This window comes from Anser brachyrhynchus, assembly GCF_964034855.1.
Source record: "Anser brachyrhynchus genome assembly, chromosome: 12".
NCBI lineage: Eukaryota > Metazoa > Chordata > Aves > Anseriformes > Anatidae > Anser > Anser brachyrhynchus.
The window spans coordinates 18,313,860-18,328,398 of NC_137707.1; the positions used below are offsets into that span (position 1 = coordinate 18,313,860).

Below are 14,539 nucleotides of genomic sequence, written 5' to 3' on the forward strand. Positions count from 1 at the left end.
CACAGCAGGCCAAGGCATAACATCAGGCAGCTGAACACTGGACCCTGCCCTAGGATGGGACATCCCCAGACCACACACACGTGTGGTACCAAATTTGTGTGCAGCCTTCTGGCAAAAGCAGCAAATGGAAATGAGGCTGTCCAGAGCTCTCCCAATATGCACTCAAGATTCATCCAACTAATTTACTGAAACCGCTATCTCAAAATAATTCAATTAATAATCTGAACATTAAGCAGATTTGTCTAGTGTACCAAAAATTGAGCAGAAGACCCAGCAGTGGAGCCCAGCTGGCCAGCTATCAGAAACCCGCAGGAGGGTCACCGAATGTCTACAGGCTGCCAAATCGACAGGCAGCAGGAACGGTACGCTGCAGCATGCCTGAAGCTGGTATGCTTCAGAGGAGCAAATGCTGAAGTGAACTATTCCAGCATATAATGCCCAGTGACTTAATGCCTACAGGCAAATACTGCATTATACAAGAAACGAGAGGGGAAGTTTATTATTACACAGTTATTCCATTCATTTGCTCCAAGGTACTGTTACCCTGGGAATTTACACTGCTACTTACTGCCACTGAAATAGTATCTTTTACTACCTGTATACGCACTGCCGCATTTGGCCAAATTGTAAGAAGAGCAGCTTCAGAACATCACTGGCTAATTCAAATTTATATAGATTTTAGCTAAGAAAACGTATAATGTAATTACAAGACAGCAACAAAAGCAAGACAACGTTGTTCTTTCTGCCTCATTTCAAAAAAGTTTAAGTAAGAGCACAACCCAACAGCTTGATGAGACCAACTTCTCTAGCCGAGGCTTGAAGCAGAGGTACGTGTAAGGAAGTTGTTTACCTCAGATAACTAGCTCCTCAAGGCAAAAATCAACATGAAATTGTTCTCCTAGGAGTACCTGCCAAGTATGACTCCAACAAGGAAAAATCCCCATGAATGAATGGGAATAAGGCACCGAGTCCAAAACACAACCAGAAGGCCAAGTAAACAGAAGATCCTCACACGCTGCTTGAATCAGCCAGCTACAGTGTGACATCGCAAAGAAAAAAAATAAAAACCTGTCAGGATCTCACTCTGAGCACAGCTCAGTCCTGACCTCAGACGGCGCGACTGCAGCCACGAGCGTTACCCAGGCCCACACAGCTCCAGCCAGCTCCTCCTTCTGCAGGCGGCCGGGCAGCAGCACCCCTGCTTGTGCAAAGGCTCAGGCCCACAGCAAAACTTCACACAGCTCCCAAAACCGCTACACGCATGTATTTTAGATTAAAGCTGATGTCTCACTGAGGCGGAAAGGGGAAGAATGTAAATGCATCTAGAAGATTAAGTGTTTTGTAACATCCTCCCCACCCCAAAACAAAGAAAAACCTTTTGGTGTTTGGCTGCTTCTGAAGTAACAGTGGAAGGGAATAGCTTCAAAACTGACAGAGTGAAAGAAAAAAATAAGGCAAGAGGAAAGCTATGCTGTCACACATCCTCAGCCTGGAGCAACCACGACATCAAGAGGTCAGGCAAGGCCAGCAAGCCCTGACCGAGACTCGCTCCCCTCAGCCCGCACGCTGGCACACGGCCGCAAGACCAAGGCCTCGGCCCCGAAATACTGCGAGGTGCTCCCACATGCCCTCTGTGACTGACACCCCCGCTCTGATTACAGTAAGACATTTTATAAAGGGCTTACTTCTACATGGTATTTGGGACAGGTTATTGCAAGTTCTCGCAGCATTTACCGGGTCCGTAAACAAAGGGAAGGAAAGGAAGCGACACTTCACACGCGTGCACGCAGGTCAGACTGGCAGCGAGCCTGCGCCGAGTGAAGATAACGAGCTGAGGTTCCCAGTCACCTGTAACCGCAACTCTCCCTGATTTGGAAGTTCCTAAAGGACTTGGTTTGCATTTGCCTGTTGTTAAAACCCACTACCTGTAGAATCACAGCACTAGATCCTGTCCAACACGTTCAGATCAGTGCTGGCTGTCTCGTTCCTCCCTTCACGCCAGTAAAATGGCCGAGCAGGCACACATGGGCATGGACTTTGATCCTAAGCCCTCTGCCACTACTTTTCAGTAAAAATCCTGTGAAATCCAGTGCAGAAGAAATAAATAAAATGCAAGACCATGCAATGCAGTATGGTGATGGAGCATTCCATACTGTAAAGCCTTCTCCAAGTAATCGCAGCAAGACCGTGCCTCTTCAGCTGCACATTGCTTCTGAATAATTCAGATGTAGTTCCCATGCCAAGGAGGACATTACGAGACTGTCAGAGAGGCTGATCTGGAATGAGGGCTGCCAAATACTCTTAATTGTCACCATGGGAGGAAGGAAGTTAACAGATGTTGCCGACGAACCTCGGTCAGGCCACAGGGCCAGCTCACGGCAGCAGCCGAGGAGCTGCTGCCGCCCTCCTCGGGGCTGCAGCACCCCTCAGGTACCTGGTCTCACCCAGATTTTGGGACGTTGCTCTACAGGTCAGAACAACCACCATCAGGGACAGCTGATTTCAGAAGGGTGCTGAACACAGCGGCACTAATACGTTAATTGGTATTAGGTAAACAGGCTCCAGAGATTCTGCAGGAGAGGTTTCGGACTGCCTTACAAACACGAGCTCTGTTGCCTCGATCCAACCTGCCTTGCTTTGACATCAGAAGTTCATATTCCAGGAAAAAAAATCCTGCCGTGTTATCTGTTGTAGGTTAAAGTTTCAAAATGATTAAAGTTCAAATTACTTCTCCTTTAAAGCTACCTGCACCCTAGGAAAAATACCTGAAGCCAGCAGCCAGCTTCCTAGCTTTTACACTTATTGCTTATAGCAATATTTTGTTTAGCCCCGATTTCTAGATGAAAGGACAGAAAGCAATATACAAGTGTGACCAGTATCTTGAGCACTCTTTGGCAGTTCATCCACAAGGATAATTCAAAGGAATGAAGTCATAACTTCAGAAATTACGAGTTCACAGCATGTTCAACTAACGAATTAGCATGCAAACTGCTCGCTAAAAACAGCGGTAGTGTTTGTTTGCTTATAACATGTATTATGCAAGATTTTCACTTTGTTTTCTTCAGAAACATTTCTCTCTATGACAGGTTTGCAGGTTACATAGCAGTATCACTACCAGCACGCAAACATCTCAATACGTAACGGGGCCACCTCTGTATTCTGGCCTATCTGTTATTTTGGAGAACATGTTCTATATTCAGAAATGCACTCAGAATCACCAAATTATGAGGTCATTAAGGAGAAATAGGAAATATTACATTATTACCTATTGAGATTGTAATGTTATGTATACAGCCTCCCAAACTGCATTTCAAAGTTTTAAGAATTCCCAAAGTAAAAAACAGATCTTACACTCCAACTTGAAGTAAGTGAGTATAAGCTACCCCGGAACAAAGTGTAACAGTAAGATGGTTAAAAAACAACAAAGCAGAGAAAAATATAACAATATGCTTCTGTGATACAGGTCGAGGACCAGCAACACAATCTCATGCTTCCTAAAACTGACCTCAAGCTAACAGCTTGCCAATTAAAAAGTAAGAGCTGTAACCCCAACACAGTTTAATATGATACCGATCAAGATTTGGGGTGTGCAGGTCCCCTTTTTCCAACTGCATACTGCTACGGAGAGCACGTATCAGCTCTTGGGAACCAGCAAACACTCAAGAGGGAACGACATACTCTTCCTATTACTTAATATAGACATCCCCGTCCACCAAAAGTCTACCAAACTTCTGTTCCTTATATAGCCGCTCCAAGGTAAATAGGTGCCCAAGTCATAAATGGAATATAAGAATCAGAGCAAACAAAACAGCCCACAAAAATACATTTAAATACTCTTTCCCTGCATGTGTGGAAACCAGCAGGCCTCTCAAGTCCTCTTTAAACTGTTTAAACAAGACATGCTGAAATTTTGGCCCCGTCCCAAGGTTCTGCAAGCTCAAACAATACTGTTATATAATATTTACAGTATATTTCCTGCAGGTTTCCTAAAACTGCCTTTAGTCTAACAGTCTCATCTCCTAGGAAGCCTGCTTCTCTCCCCACAGCCCCTCCAAGAGAGTACCTACAGGCTGTCACTACTCAAGGCCGTGGGCTAACAGCTGACTTCACGTCCACACAACCCCGATGCCCGCCTTCAAGGATTGCACGAGCTGTCACAAGGGTGCTGTCAGGGCCATGGGTCACAGCACAGGACAAGACCAAGAGTAATCGTGACTCCTACCAGACAAGCACAAGAAAATGATTCTCACTTGACTGACGGCCCTGCATTGTACCTGAACACTTACACACACGGGTACGGAGCGAAGGGACAGTACTGTTCTGAGACATTTCCAGGGAGCAGGCAGATTGCCGTCTATGAACTTTTCCCAAGTAATTCATTTCTATGCATGATGTACGTGGTGAATTCGACTGCAGCTGATGTTTTGACATCCTCTCCTTTATTAGATCCCAAACGCATGCAATCCTCTAAGTGACGACGTGCTGGAAGAGCCGCACGCACCCCTCACTGCTGCCTCACCAGCAGTCACACAGATGCCTCCGTGTCTGACAAGTGCGTGCTTTATTTACCTGAAGCACTTGTAGGTATCGAGCTACTGCAAGAGCAAAGCAAGTACCACCCGAGATCTGAACTCTTGGGAGTACATGATGAAAACCTGCATGGCTGATTAGGATTTTATCACATTTCTCTCCCCTAGTCAGGCATTTAGCACGGCTACACGTTTTGCTACAGGTACTCACACACACAGCTTTCTCTTCCTGCTCCAGCCCCTGTGGAAATCATGCTGCTGTGCCTGATACCAAGCAAGGGCCTGCACAAGTAAGACCTAAAGAGACACAGGGCACGTTATCTCAGACCGACTGCTGCATCAGTTCGGCTACATGCCTTCTGGTCAGCTCAAAGTTCGACGAGCATGAGCTTGCACCTGCCTTAGCACACTTAGCTTCTTCCAAAAAAGCAGCTAAAAGACATGAGAAGCTGGCATACTTCACGTGAAAAAAATCCCATTAGAACTTCTCCAGTAAGCACATGCAGCTTTAAGTTATTTTCGTCCTGAAGCAGTAACGGTTTTATTTCACGGTACCCTCGTAATCCTGGAGGACAGCAGGGAACCCCCGCGCCATGCCAACCAATTCGGAAGGCTGCGAGCCCACACCCGCACCCACCTCCACCGGGGTCACGGGAGTCTCTCCCTCTGTGTCAAAGTCTCCGTCAGTACTTCAAAGCGCCGTGAGTTCAGCATTCCGAAACGCTTTGTCTTCTATTTAACCCAGGTTCTTCCTCAGCCATGCACATGGCCTTTTCCTTCCTAAACTCATACATTAATCAGGGTCTTTCTACTTGACTGGAGAGTCTGGTCAAAATTATCCAGCTTCCTACAAAGTTCCCAAATCCACATCTCCTACCTGGGAGCTGCTTATGAACTCTTCCCTTCAGTGCAAGCATCAGAGAAACATATGAGGAGACGGACCAAACTGAAGCACCAGTCTTTATTTTTGCTGTTTTGTTGCAGTCAAGGCTTCTGGCTTAAGCAGTTCTTGTATCACCTTTTGGCTAGGCTCAGCCTACACTCGGCAAAAGCTGTCAGGCACCCGTCTCGGTACCCCAGCCACTTGTTGCGCCCTTCGAATTGGGGCACAGTGCTAACAGTTTACTATTGCCCTGGGAAGGGAGGGAATGACAGGGAATCCCTCCCCAGACCCCAAAGCACATATCCTACATCCCTGAGTTATGCTGCTCAGAGTACCACATCCAGGTAAATTCAATTACGGTCTTCAAAGGTATGTTTGTCACCAGAAACATCGTACGGATCCTGTACAACTTTAGGTTCATTCCGTGTGCTGTGTGTTCTTTTTAGCACTACTGCCTACTGACAAAGCCCACGGAGGACATAAGACACGCAGCCTGAATCCGACCGGTGCAAAGCAATCCCGGGCAGCACCAGACAATTAATTTACAGCGGGATTTCGGACCTCACAAAGGTAAGAGTGCCAGAACTAAGGAAAGAAGATCACGTGTAATGTGAACATCTACATTATTAACAGAACTACAAGTCTGAAAACAGACTAAGGAGAAATACTAAAGATATGCAAGAATATGATGTATACAACAGCACCATTAACTCTGTCAAAACCAGCCACATGTTGAAGGCGGCCAGTATCTCAGTACTGAGGCACGTTCACAAACACTGTGCATGCTTTGTGAGAAACCTACCCTGAAATCAGAACAACACAGTTGAAGATTATTCCTGAATGATTTGGATATCACTTTATGTACAGATAGAGCAAACCGAGAAAATACTGTTTCTCAATAAAAATCAAAAAACCGAGAAGACCTAAACATTTACCTGGACAGCTTAGTAGCAAAGCAGTTACACGCTGTTACATGTTTACACAAACCACCCAACTAGCTAAGAATTATTGGACTGTTTTTCCAGACAGCTGATCAATATAATTGTGTGTTCAGAGCTGGTTTTGCACAGCTGTACACACAAGTGACATCCCTGCACTGGAAACGTGAATTCCACATGTCAGCTTTCAACTGTGTTTGTTATCAAGTCAGGCCTAAGTTTTCTGAAAACGGGACAGTTCATCAGCATGGCAGTGTTCAAGAGACTCAGAATTTAAAGCCATCAGCTGAAAACAGTTATAGGATGGTAGGTAGGGGAAAGCATCAAGCCTTTATTATTTTTAACATTTGCATTGGAACAATTTAGGGAGGAAAAAAAGATACCTGTTAACACAGAAGTAGTGCCTGTAATAGAACTACAGTATCTTTTCCTCTCCTATCAGCTGCCAGGAGTAGCCAACACAAACGCAGGAACCCATCTTGGAAAAAAGTAATTTAAAACACATACTTCAGCAATGGCCTCATTTGCTAGGTTACGAACCTCTCTATCCATCTTCACCATACGCGGTGATTTCAGCCCCGAGACAGCTGCCTAACAGCAGTTATTAAAAAGAACCGCGTACGACAAGGGTTGGGAGCAGCTCAGCACAACCCAAGCAGCTCTGCAGGCTTCACCAGGCCTCGCCAGCAGCCAGCCAGTCACAAAGCAATCCGCAGAAAATCTGAGGGTTTTCCGTGCTTTCCTGAGAGGCTACAGCTCCTTTTAGAACTTGTTTTCACTATTTTTCATTAAGACTTGTTAGCTAACAGCCTCTTAATACCTTAGGAATAAATAGCATTTAAAAAGCAAATGCCACTTACTTCCATCACTTTGAAAACGAAATTCAGGGGCACATCTTAGAGACACTCTACCTTGCCCTGCTATGAACAAAGGAAAAAGCTAAGAGAAAATCTCGGCATCATGTAAATATATGCCACAAATTTGACAGCCAAACCTAGGGCAGGCCAACGTACTTGAATGCTTTTAAATACTAAGAGAAAAAAAATACACACAGTACGTCCATTTGGCTTTTGAAACTCATTCAAACAAAATTCTGCTGTTGTGACAGCCATCGTCTTGAATTCTTACGTACAATTATTAGTTTATATCTCTTCATGAAGTTCACCGCCTTTTCCTACCCTGTATCTCCAATACTGAGAAAAGGTTTACGGTTTACAAGAGAGAATGGCGCTTCTAAAAATGATCCTCAACCTTCAAGTAAATAAATGACAAGCTAGAAGATAGAGTCCAAAAACTAACTTACAAAAAAAAAAACCACCATGGTATTTAGTATGCTTTGAACACATTGCTTTTAAGTCTTGTGAAGGAAGTCATGGAAGGCTCCAACGTACAGTGACTACAGAAGTTAAAATAGCACACTTCTGCAAAGTCATTTTATGAATTATTATAACCCCAGCAGTAAAGGTAACATAGGAGCTGGCAAGAAAGTAGGGAGCCCGAGGCTATAAGAGTTCGCCTTCCAAAACAACCAGTAACGTTGAATATTCATTTTGACAGATCTTACAGAACTGCAGTTTTCGGAAGGCACAAGGTCAACGCTTTCTGGTGGGAGGTGGCAGAAGGACCTTTAGGTGCAAGCTGGGCACACAAAAAGCGACGCACCCAAATCATTACTGATTTCTAAAATGAGCTCTTCGTGGCCTCCTGCTGTCACCATACACCTCAGCCATCCGAACCCTGGAACGAAGCCAGACGTTTTTGTAAAGGAGAAGGATTGGAAAGGGTACTACACCTGCACACACCACATCAGAGATCCATACTTAACAAGTCAAATACATGTCAACATGCTCCTGCTGAGGGGAGGAGGGCTAAGCTATGGGTCAAAGCCAAAGGTTATATTTTGAAAAGCATGAATGTAATAAACAGATAAATAAAACATAAAAAGGCTACAGAAGTTATCGATGGCTTTTTATCCAGGGAATCACCCATACCAAAAGCCATCCTCACGTTTAAAAAAATGGGGGGAGGAGGAGCTCGGAACAGTTTTTGGGTAAACAGGCCAGAAGAGATGTGTTCGCCTGCCCTCGATCTCTGTGGGCTCGTGCAACGCCAACTGATGAGACCTAAGCTAACACAAAAACAATATGGACAAAATACTCGGATCAGCACGTGCATTCCATAGTCAGAGATCCATGAAAAGCATTAATAATCCCACGCTGAAATCCATAATGCCCTGTGCACGCACGCAGGTTCACTTCTGAGAACAGGTGCCGGCGCGCGCGTGTATCTCTTCCGCCACAGCTCTAGAAAACGCGCTCCCTGCGCGATCGCCCAGCGTGCGCGCTTTCCCTTAACAACAGCGGCTGCTTCTGAAGTTACAGCCCCTACTACGCGCTCGTTCCACGGGGAGCACCGAGCCCTGCGGCGCGCGGAGCAGCTGTCAGCGCCGCGCCTGGCGTCCCCCTGCTGCCCCCGCTCCACGCCGGGCAGCGCCGCGAGCGGCGCCCAGGGAAGCGCCCCGTCCTTCCCCGCGGCACGTGCGGGAACAGCAGCGGTACGAGACGCCAGAGCACAGGAGACAGAAACACGCCGCACAGGCGAGAGGAGGAAAGCTGCAAACCGAGGAGCGCGCCCAGGCTGCACACCGCCGGCTCGGCGGGCAGCGGCACCACGTGCGGCCGCGGTGACAGCCGGAGGAGCCTGCGAAGGGATCCCGTGCCCGCACCTAGGCGTGCCCGCACCATCAGCATGCACACGGGCACCTCCCGGCACCGGCACAAGGCGCTGCTCTGCACGGCGAGCGCCCGCCCGCCCCTTCCCCGGGTCAGACACCTGCGGCAGCCAGGCCCCGCCGGGCGCTCCCGCACCCCCCGTCCCCCCCGGCTCGGCGGTGCCGCCCGGCCGGCAGAGCCCGGCGGGGGCCGGGAGCCGGGCCCCGGCCCTGCCCTGCGCCGGCACCGGGGCCTGCGCCTGGGCCCCGCCGCCCGCCTCAGGTGCCGCGGCCCAGCGCCCCCCGCCGGCCCCGGGGCGGGCCTCGGCCTCCTCCTCCTCCTCCTCCTCCGGCGGAGGCCGGGGCCGGGCCCGCGCCCCCCCTCCCGCCCCGCCGCCCCGCTCACCCCACGACTCCCTGGCTGTAGTTCCGCTTCTTCCAGGGGGTGCCGGTGTAGGGCGGCTCGGCCAGGCCGGCCTGGGCCCTGCCTGCCGGCCCGTCGCCCAGGGCGGGGGCCCGGCCCTGCCCGGGGGGCCCCAGCAGCAGGCTGTAGTTGAGGCCGAAGGTGCTGGCCTTGTTGTCGCGCTTCCTCTTGTTGCTGGCGGCGGCGGCCGCGGCGGCGGCCGCGGCGGCGGCGGGCGGCACCCCCCGGGCGGGCCGGGCCCAGGCGGCGGCGGCCCCCGGGGGCGGCGAGGCCTGGCGGAGGCTGCGGTTGTGCTGGTTGTTGGCGCTCTCGAGCGGCAGGAAGTCGGGCTGGGGGTCGGCGCGGGGGGCGCGGTACATGCCGGGCGGGGAGGCCGGGCCGGCCCCGGCGGGGGCGCTCTGCTGCTGCTGCTGCTCCTGCTGCTGCTGCTGCTGCTGGAAGTAGAGGTTGCGGACCCCCTGCGTGGTCTCCCAGATCTGCATCCACAGGCGGTTCGAGGGGCCGAGCTGCTCTGGCTGGAACCAGGCGATCCGGGGATCCATCAAACGGGGACCCCACCCCGGCTGCCTCCGCTCCCCGCGCCGCGCCGCGCCGGCCGCCGCCGCCGAGACCCTGTCAGCGGGTCCCAGCGCTAATGGCGGCTCCTATGGAAGGGCAGCTCCGCGCCTGCCTGCTCGCTGCCGTCGCTCCACAGCCCCCGCCCCTCCTGGCGAGCGCGGCGAGGCGGGGCCCGGCTGGGCCGCCGGCACACACACACACACGGGCGCGCACACACACACACACACACACACGGGTGCACGCGGCCGGGCCCGGCGTAATAAACGGCGGCGGGGCGGCGGCCCCCGGAGCTGCCGCCCCCGGCCCCCCCGGCTCCCTTCAGGGCACGGCCGCCCCCGGCGCTGAGCGGCGCTGAGGGGACCGAGGGCTCCCCGGGCCCGCGGGGGGAGGCCCCCGGTGGGCGGCAGGGGGCGGCAGCGGCCCCCGGCCCCGAGGTGTCGGTGCGGGGCCGGCCCGGCTCCCCTCAGCGGCGGGTGGCCGTTCCCTAACGGGCTGCCCCGCACGGCGGCTGCTGCCGTCGCGTTACCCCTGGCGGAGGTGGGCAGCTCCCCCCCGCCTGCCTCTGTGACGGCTGCCGGTAGGTGTGGGGCTCCTTGCGCCTTGTCCGGCGCCCCAGGAGCGAAAGAGGGAGCCTTGGTGCCGTACGTGTACAGCCAACGCTTCTGCAGGTGGAAAAACACGTTACATAGGCAGCAGCGCAAACAGCAAAACGTAGTAGTATGACTTGTGGTCAGAGTCAACTTTATTTTTGGTATTTCCATACTACAGCCCTAAACCATCTTTTATATCAGATCAGCTAGTAAGTTTCCCGCATGGATGTCCTGCTGCTTCTCTTTTTGTAGTTTCAGCACTGTGTGGGACAGGATTTCTCTTTAGGTAGATGGAGCATGGAGATGCTTTGCAATTAACAAGATGCATTTCAATTCCAAGTATCCCAATGAGTAGAAAGTTCGCAAAGAAGCGTTAGCAGCATTTCCCACTGACAGACACAGACTAAAGTTACGGTTTCTCTCTGCCGTCCCCCAACATCTAAGAGCAGGACGAGGAGAAGGTTTTGACCTAAGGTATCCGAGAGGCACGGTTGAAGAAAAACTCAACTACAGTGAGAATCTGTTGGGAGAAATTCTGTCTTTGATGTGGTAGATTTGATTAATTGCTTTGAAAGTCACCTGAAACTACCATCCAAAGCCAAGTGGAAACTGGTGGGTCTTGAGCACAGAAATAAAAGCTCCTAAGTGGGAGAACTGTCCTGAATAACTACTTTCCAAAATGCACATGCTTATAACTGCCAGATTAACTGAAGAATATCAAAAATTATTAGCCTTATGTTCCTTTTACAAAGATACATAAACTGCCAAACTTCGAGTCATCAACTTTCTTTTTTAAACACCACAGAAGAAGGGGAACAAAAGACTAATAAAAATTCATGTTATCCTTACGGAGATAACAGTAACAAAAAAAAATCTGGTCTTAAACTGAGTGATAATACAACTACGTTAGATTAGAGGGTAAGCTGAGGGGATATTAGAAAAAAAAAGGCAAAAAAGAACACCATACTTGAATATGGTCAACATGATTTTTTTAGTCATGACTTTGAACTTCAACTTACTAAAGAGAGGCAATTCCTCAGAAAAGGCTATTTAGAAACATCATGCATTTTCTAGCTGAGTCAGCCATTCTTCAGCTAAATTCTGGAAGTGCCCTTCACTCTCTAACAAGCAGTGGGGGGGGAGGGAAAAGGCCAATGCAATTTTCCTTAAAAGTTCAAAAAATTCACGTCAGAAGGGAAAGAAAACAAAGAATCCCAGCCGAGATTTTTGTTAAAAAAAGGAACACAAAGCCTGGAGAATGTATACTGAAATCCCAATGCATCTTTAGAAGTGGTAAAGGCATTTACATGACCATGACTCACAGCACCTTGCAGTGCTAGGGCTGCATTAAGACCCTCCTGCATGTCAAGACGACCACACAGCAGCCACAATAGTTCTAACAGCACACAGATTATTGCGATGATACCTTATTCCAGCTCACAGGCATTTTGATTTAAGTCCTTAATATAGCAGTAATACAAGGACACCCAGATTTGGCAGAAAAAAGACAAACATCTTACCATATCTTTTGTGTACAATTCTCAAACTATGTTTTTATGTGGTCACTGAATTATGTCTGACATACTGCCTCTCACAGAAGCGAGGAGCTTAGGAAAATAATACAGGAACAAAATGAAGTTAGAGTGATTTAAATACATGCTGTTTTTCCTGGAAAGTACAAAAGTTAAACAGTTTGAATTTATTTGGAGGATAGACAAAAAACTCCACGCTGCTCGGTAAAAGCTTCTTCAAACAGAAAGGCCCACCATGTTTCAGCCCTTGTGGATAAACTGCAAGTTCCTTAATCTGCTGTGACTGTCAGAGTTTTTAGTTTCTGCCAATTATCTTAGCGTTACGTATCTTAACAGCATGTCCAGTGCAACTATATTTAGATTGTTTGCTCAATTCATCTGTGCCAGAAAAGAACCATTATATTATTTTCAATTACAATTACCATTGCCTGAATTTGAATTTGCAACAGTAAATGTAAGGCTAGATGTTTCTTTCCAATCCTCTGGGAATGCTTTTACTGAAAATTACTCATTAAGGAAACAGAACTTCAGTTTCTAAGCATTTTTGGTTGGTTGTTATATGTTAATATTCCACAAGATGTGTGTTTCATTTATTATACTTAAACTACAAAGTGATTTCAAATTAATTTGTTCTCAGATTACAGTTTTCATTTTATAATTTTACTGTGCTCTGATTTTTTTTTTTTCCTCACTCAAAATACAAATGTAAAACCAAGCCAAATAGTACTGGCTAAACTTATTCTTGTTCCCCTACAGAAAGGATCTTTAAAATAAAACATAATGCAAAAAAAATACCCTCAACGCAGAACATCTGAATGCCAAGGCATGACATATAAAAAGTACTTCACAACAAATGCTTATTTAAATCTTATCTCGTTTCTTTGCATAGAGGGTAAAAATAAAACCACATAGCAAAGATAACTCCTGATCTACACAGATGGAGATTCAACTTTTTGCAGACTGCAAAGAGGCCAAAGCAGCAGCGAGTGCCACCTGTCCCACTGCTTCCGAACAGCAAGGGAAGCAGACAGCCCCTCTTCCTTTCCAATCGTACTTAACACCATAGACTGACCTAATTCAGCACTTATTAAGGCACGAAGTCCCACTCCAGAGGCAGATTCTGTTGTGCTAGGTGTCAGACAGGGAGACAAAGCAGCAGTCCATACTTTCAAATGACCGCAGTTTTTAAATTGAAGCACAGACAGATGATGTTTTAGGGACCAGGATAAACAAACAAATTCAGCTTAAGATACCTGTTTTGATACCAGTTTTATCTGTGTGATTACATGAACTGATGAAGATCACTTTCATCTATTTAGCATCTTTTTACTTATGCTGCACACTGTCTAGATCAGACCAGTATCTTCCATCTTCAAAGTGTCTCAAAGAGCTGGCTTTGTCTTTATAGCCTGTCAAGGAGCTCATCTTCATCTCACACTTACCCTAAAACTACTTAAATTAATCAGTGCCAAAAGAGCCCACCAAGCAGTTAACTTATGCCACATCATCTTTTCTGTTGCCTTAATATTCCTCAGCTGTGTTAGAACAATTTTTATAGCCCAAATCATACAGCTTAGTTTTTCTGTACTTGTATCTCTCTCCTCTTTCTAGGCCGCGATCTGACACTTCTTCCCATCACAGATAACTTGCTATTTTGTTGTCTTCCATACTTTTCCTATTCTCTTCTATCTCATCCCTTACAAGTAGAACAGGCCCTCTACATTAGCGTACAAAATTACTATCTCATGTTCACTCACAAGCCACCCATTAGAGACTAAGAGCAAGTTACACCAAGTTAGTAGCTAGCAGGTGATAGATATAGTGAGATTTTCTTCATTTAAAAAAGAAACAAAAGCGTGCATGTCAAAATATCAAAATATGCAGTTGGCTAATTTTTAATAACCGTAATACCACAGAAACCCCAAAGGAATATGATGGCTCCATTTTGCTATGGACCACTGAGAAGGGCAATAGACTTTGATAAGACTATACAACACAGGATGTTCAGAAATCACCTATAAAAGTTTCATTAATTAATGATGAGCTAACAAAACAGAAAACCCTCTTAAGAGCTACAGCTTCTCCTTCTATCAACCCAAACGTATCTGAAGAGCTGTAGACAGAACAGCCAGCCTGCTAGTTTTTCCATACCCTTAGCCAAATAGGCCCACTGAAGTGCTTCAACCTGCTCAGATGAAACTGAGGTGAAGAGATTATTTTCGCTTTTCTATACTAGTTTTAGTATAAACTCACAAGAAACTAAAATGCTTTTTTTTATGTCCTCATTACTCTTCCAGCTATTAGCTTAGAAATGGCATATATACCAGAAGACAGAAGGAAATACTTCAAGCCCTAAATCAAAGCACTAAATCATA

The 14,539-nt window shown here is 47.7% G+C and overlaps 1 protein-coding gene across 1 annotated transcript in view; it reads right to left on the bottom strand.

Annotated features, from left to right (window-relative positions):
- The window catches only part of TENT4B (terminal nucleotidyltransferase 4B), a 41,903-nt gene extending 31,575 nt beyond the window's left edge, over window positions 1–10,328 (bottom strand). Inside the window, exon 1 of the mRNA XM_080552888.1 lies at window positions 9,467–10,328. Coding sequence (XP_080409014.1) covers window positions 9,467–10,026 — 560 coding nt within the window. The 5' untranslated portion in view covers window positions 10,027–10,328. The remainder of the gene's footprint in view (window positions 1–9,466) is intronic.
- Between the last annotated feature and the right edge of the window lie 4,211 nt (window positions 10,329–14,539).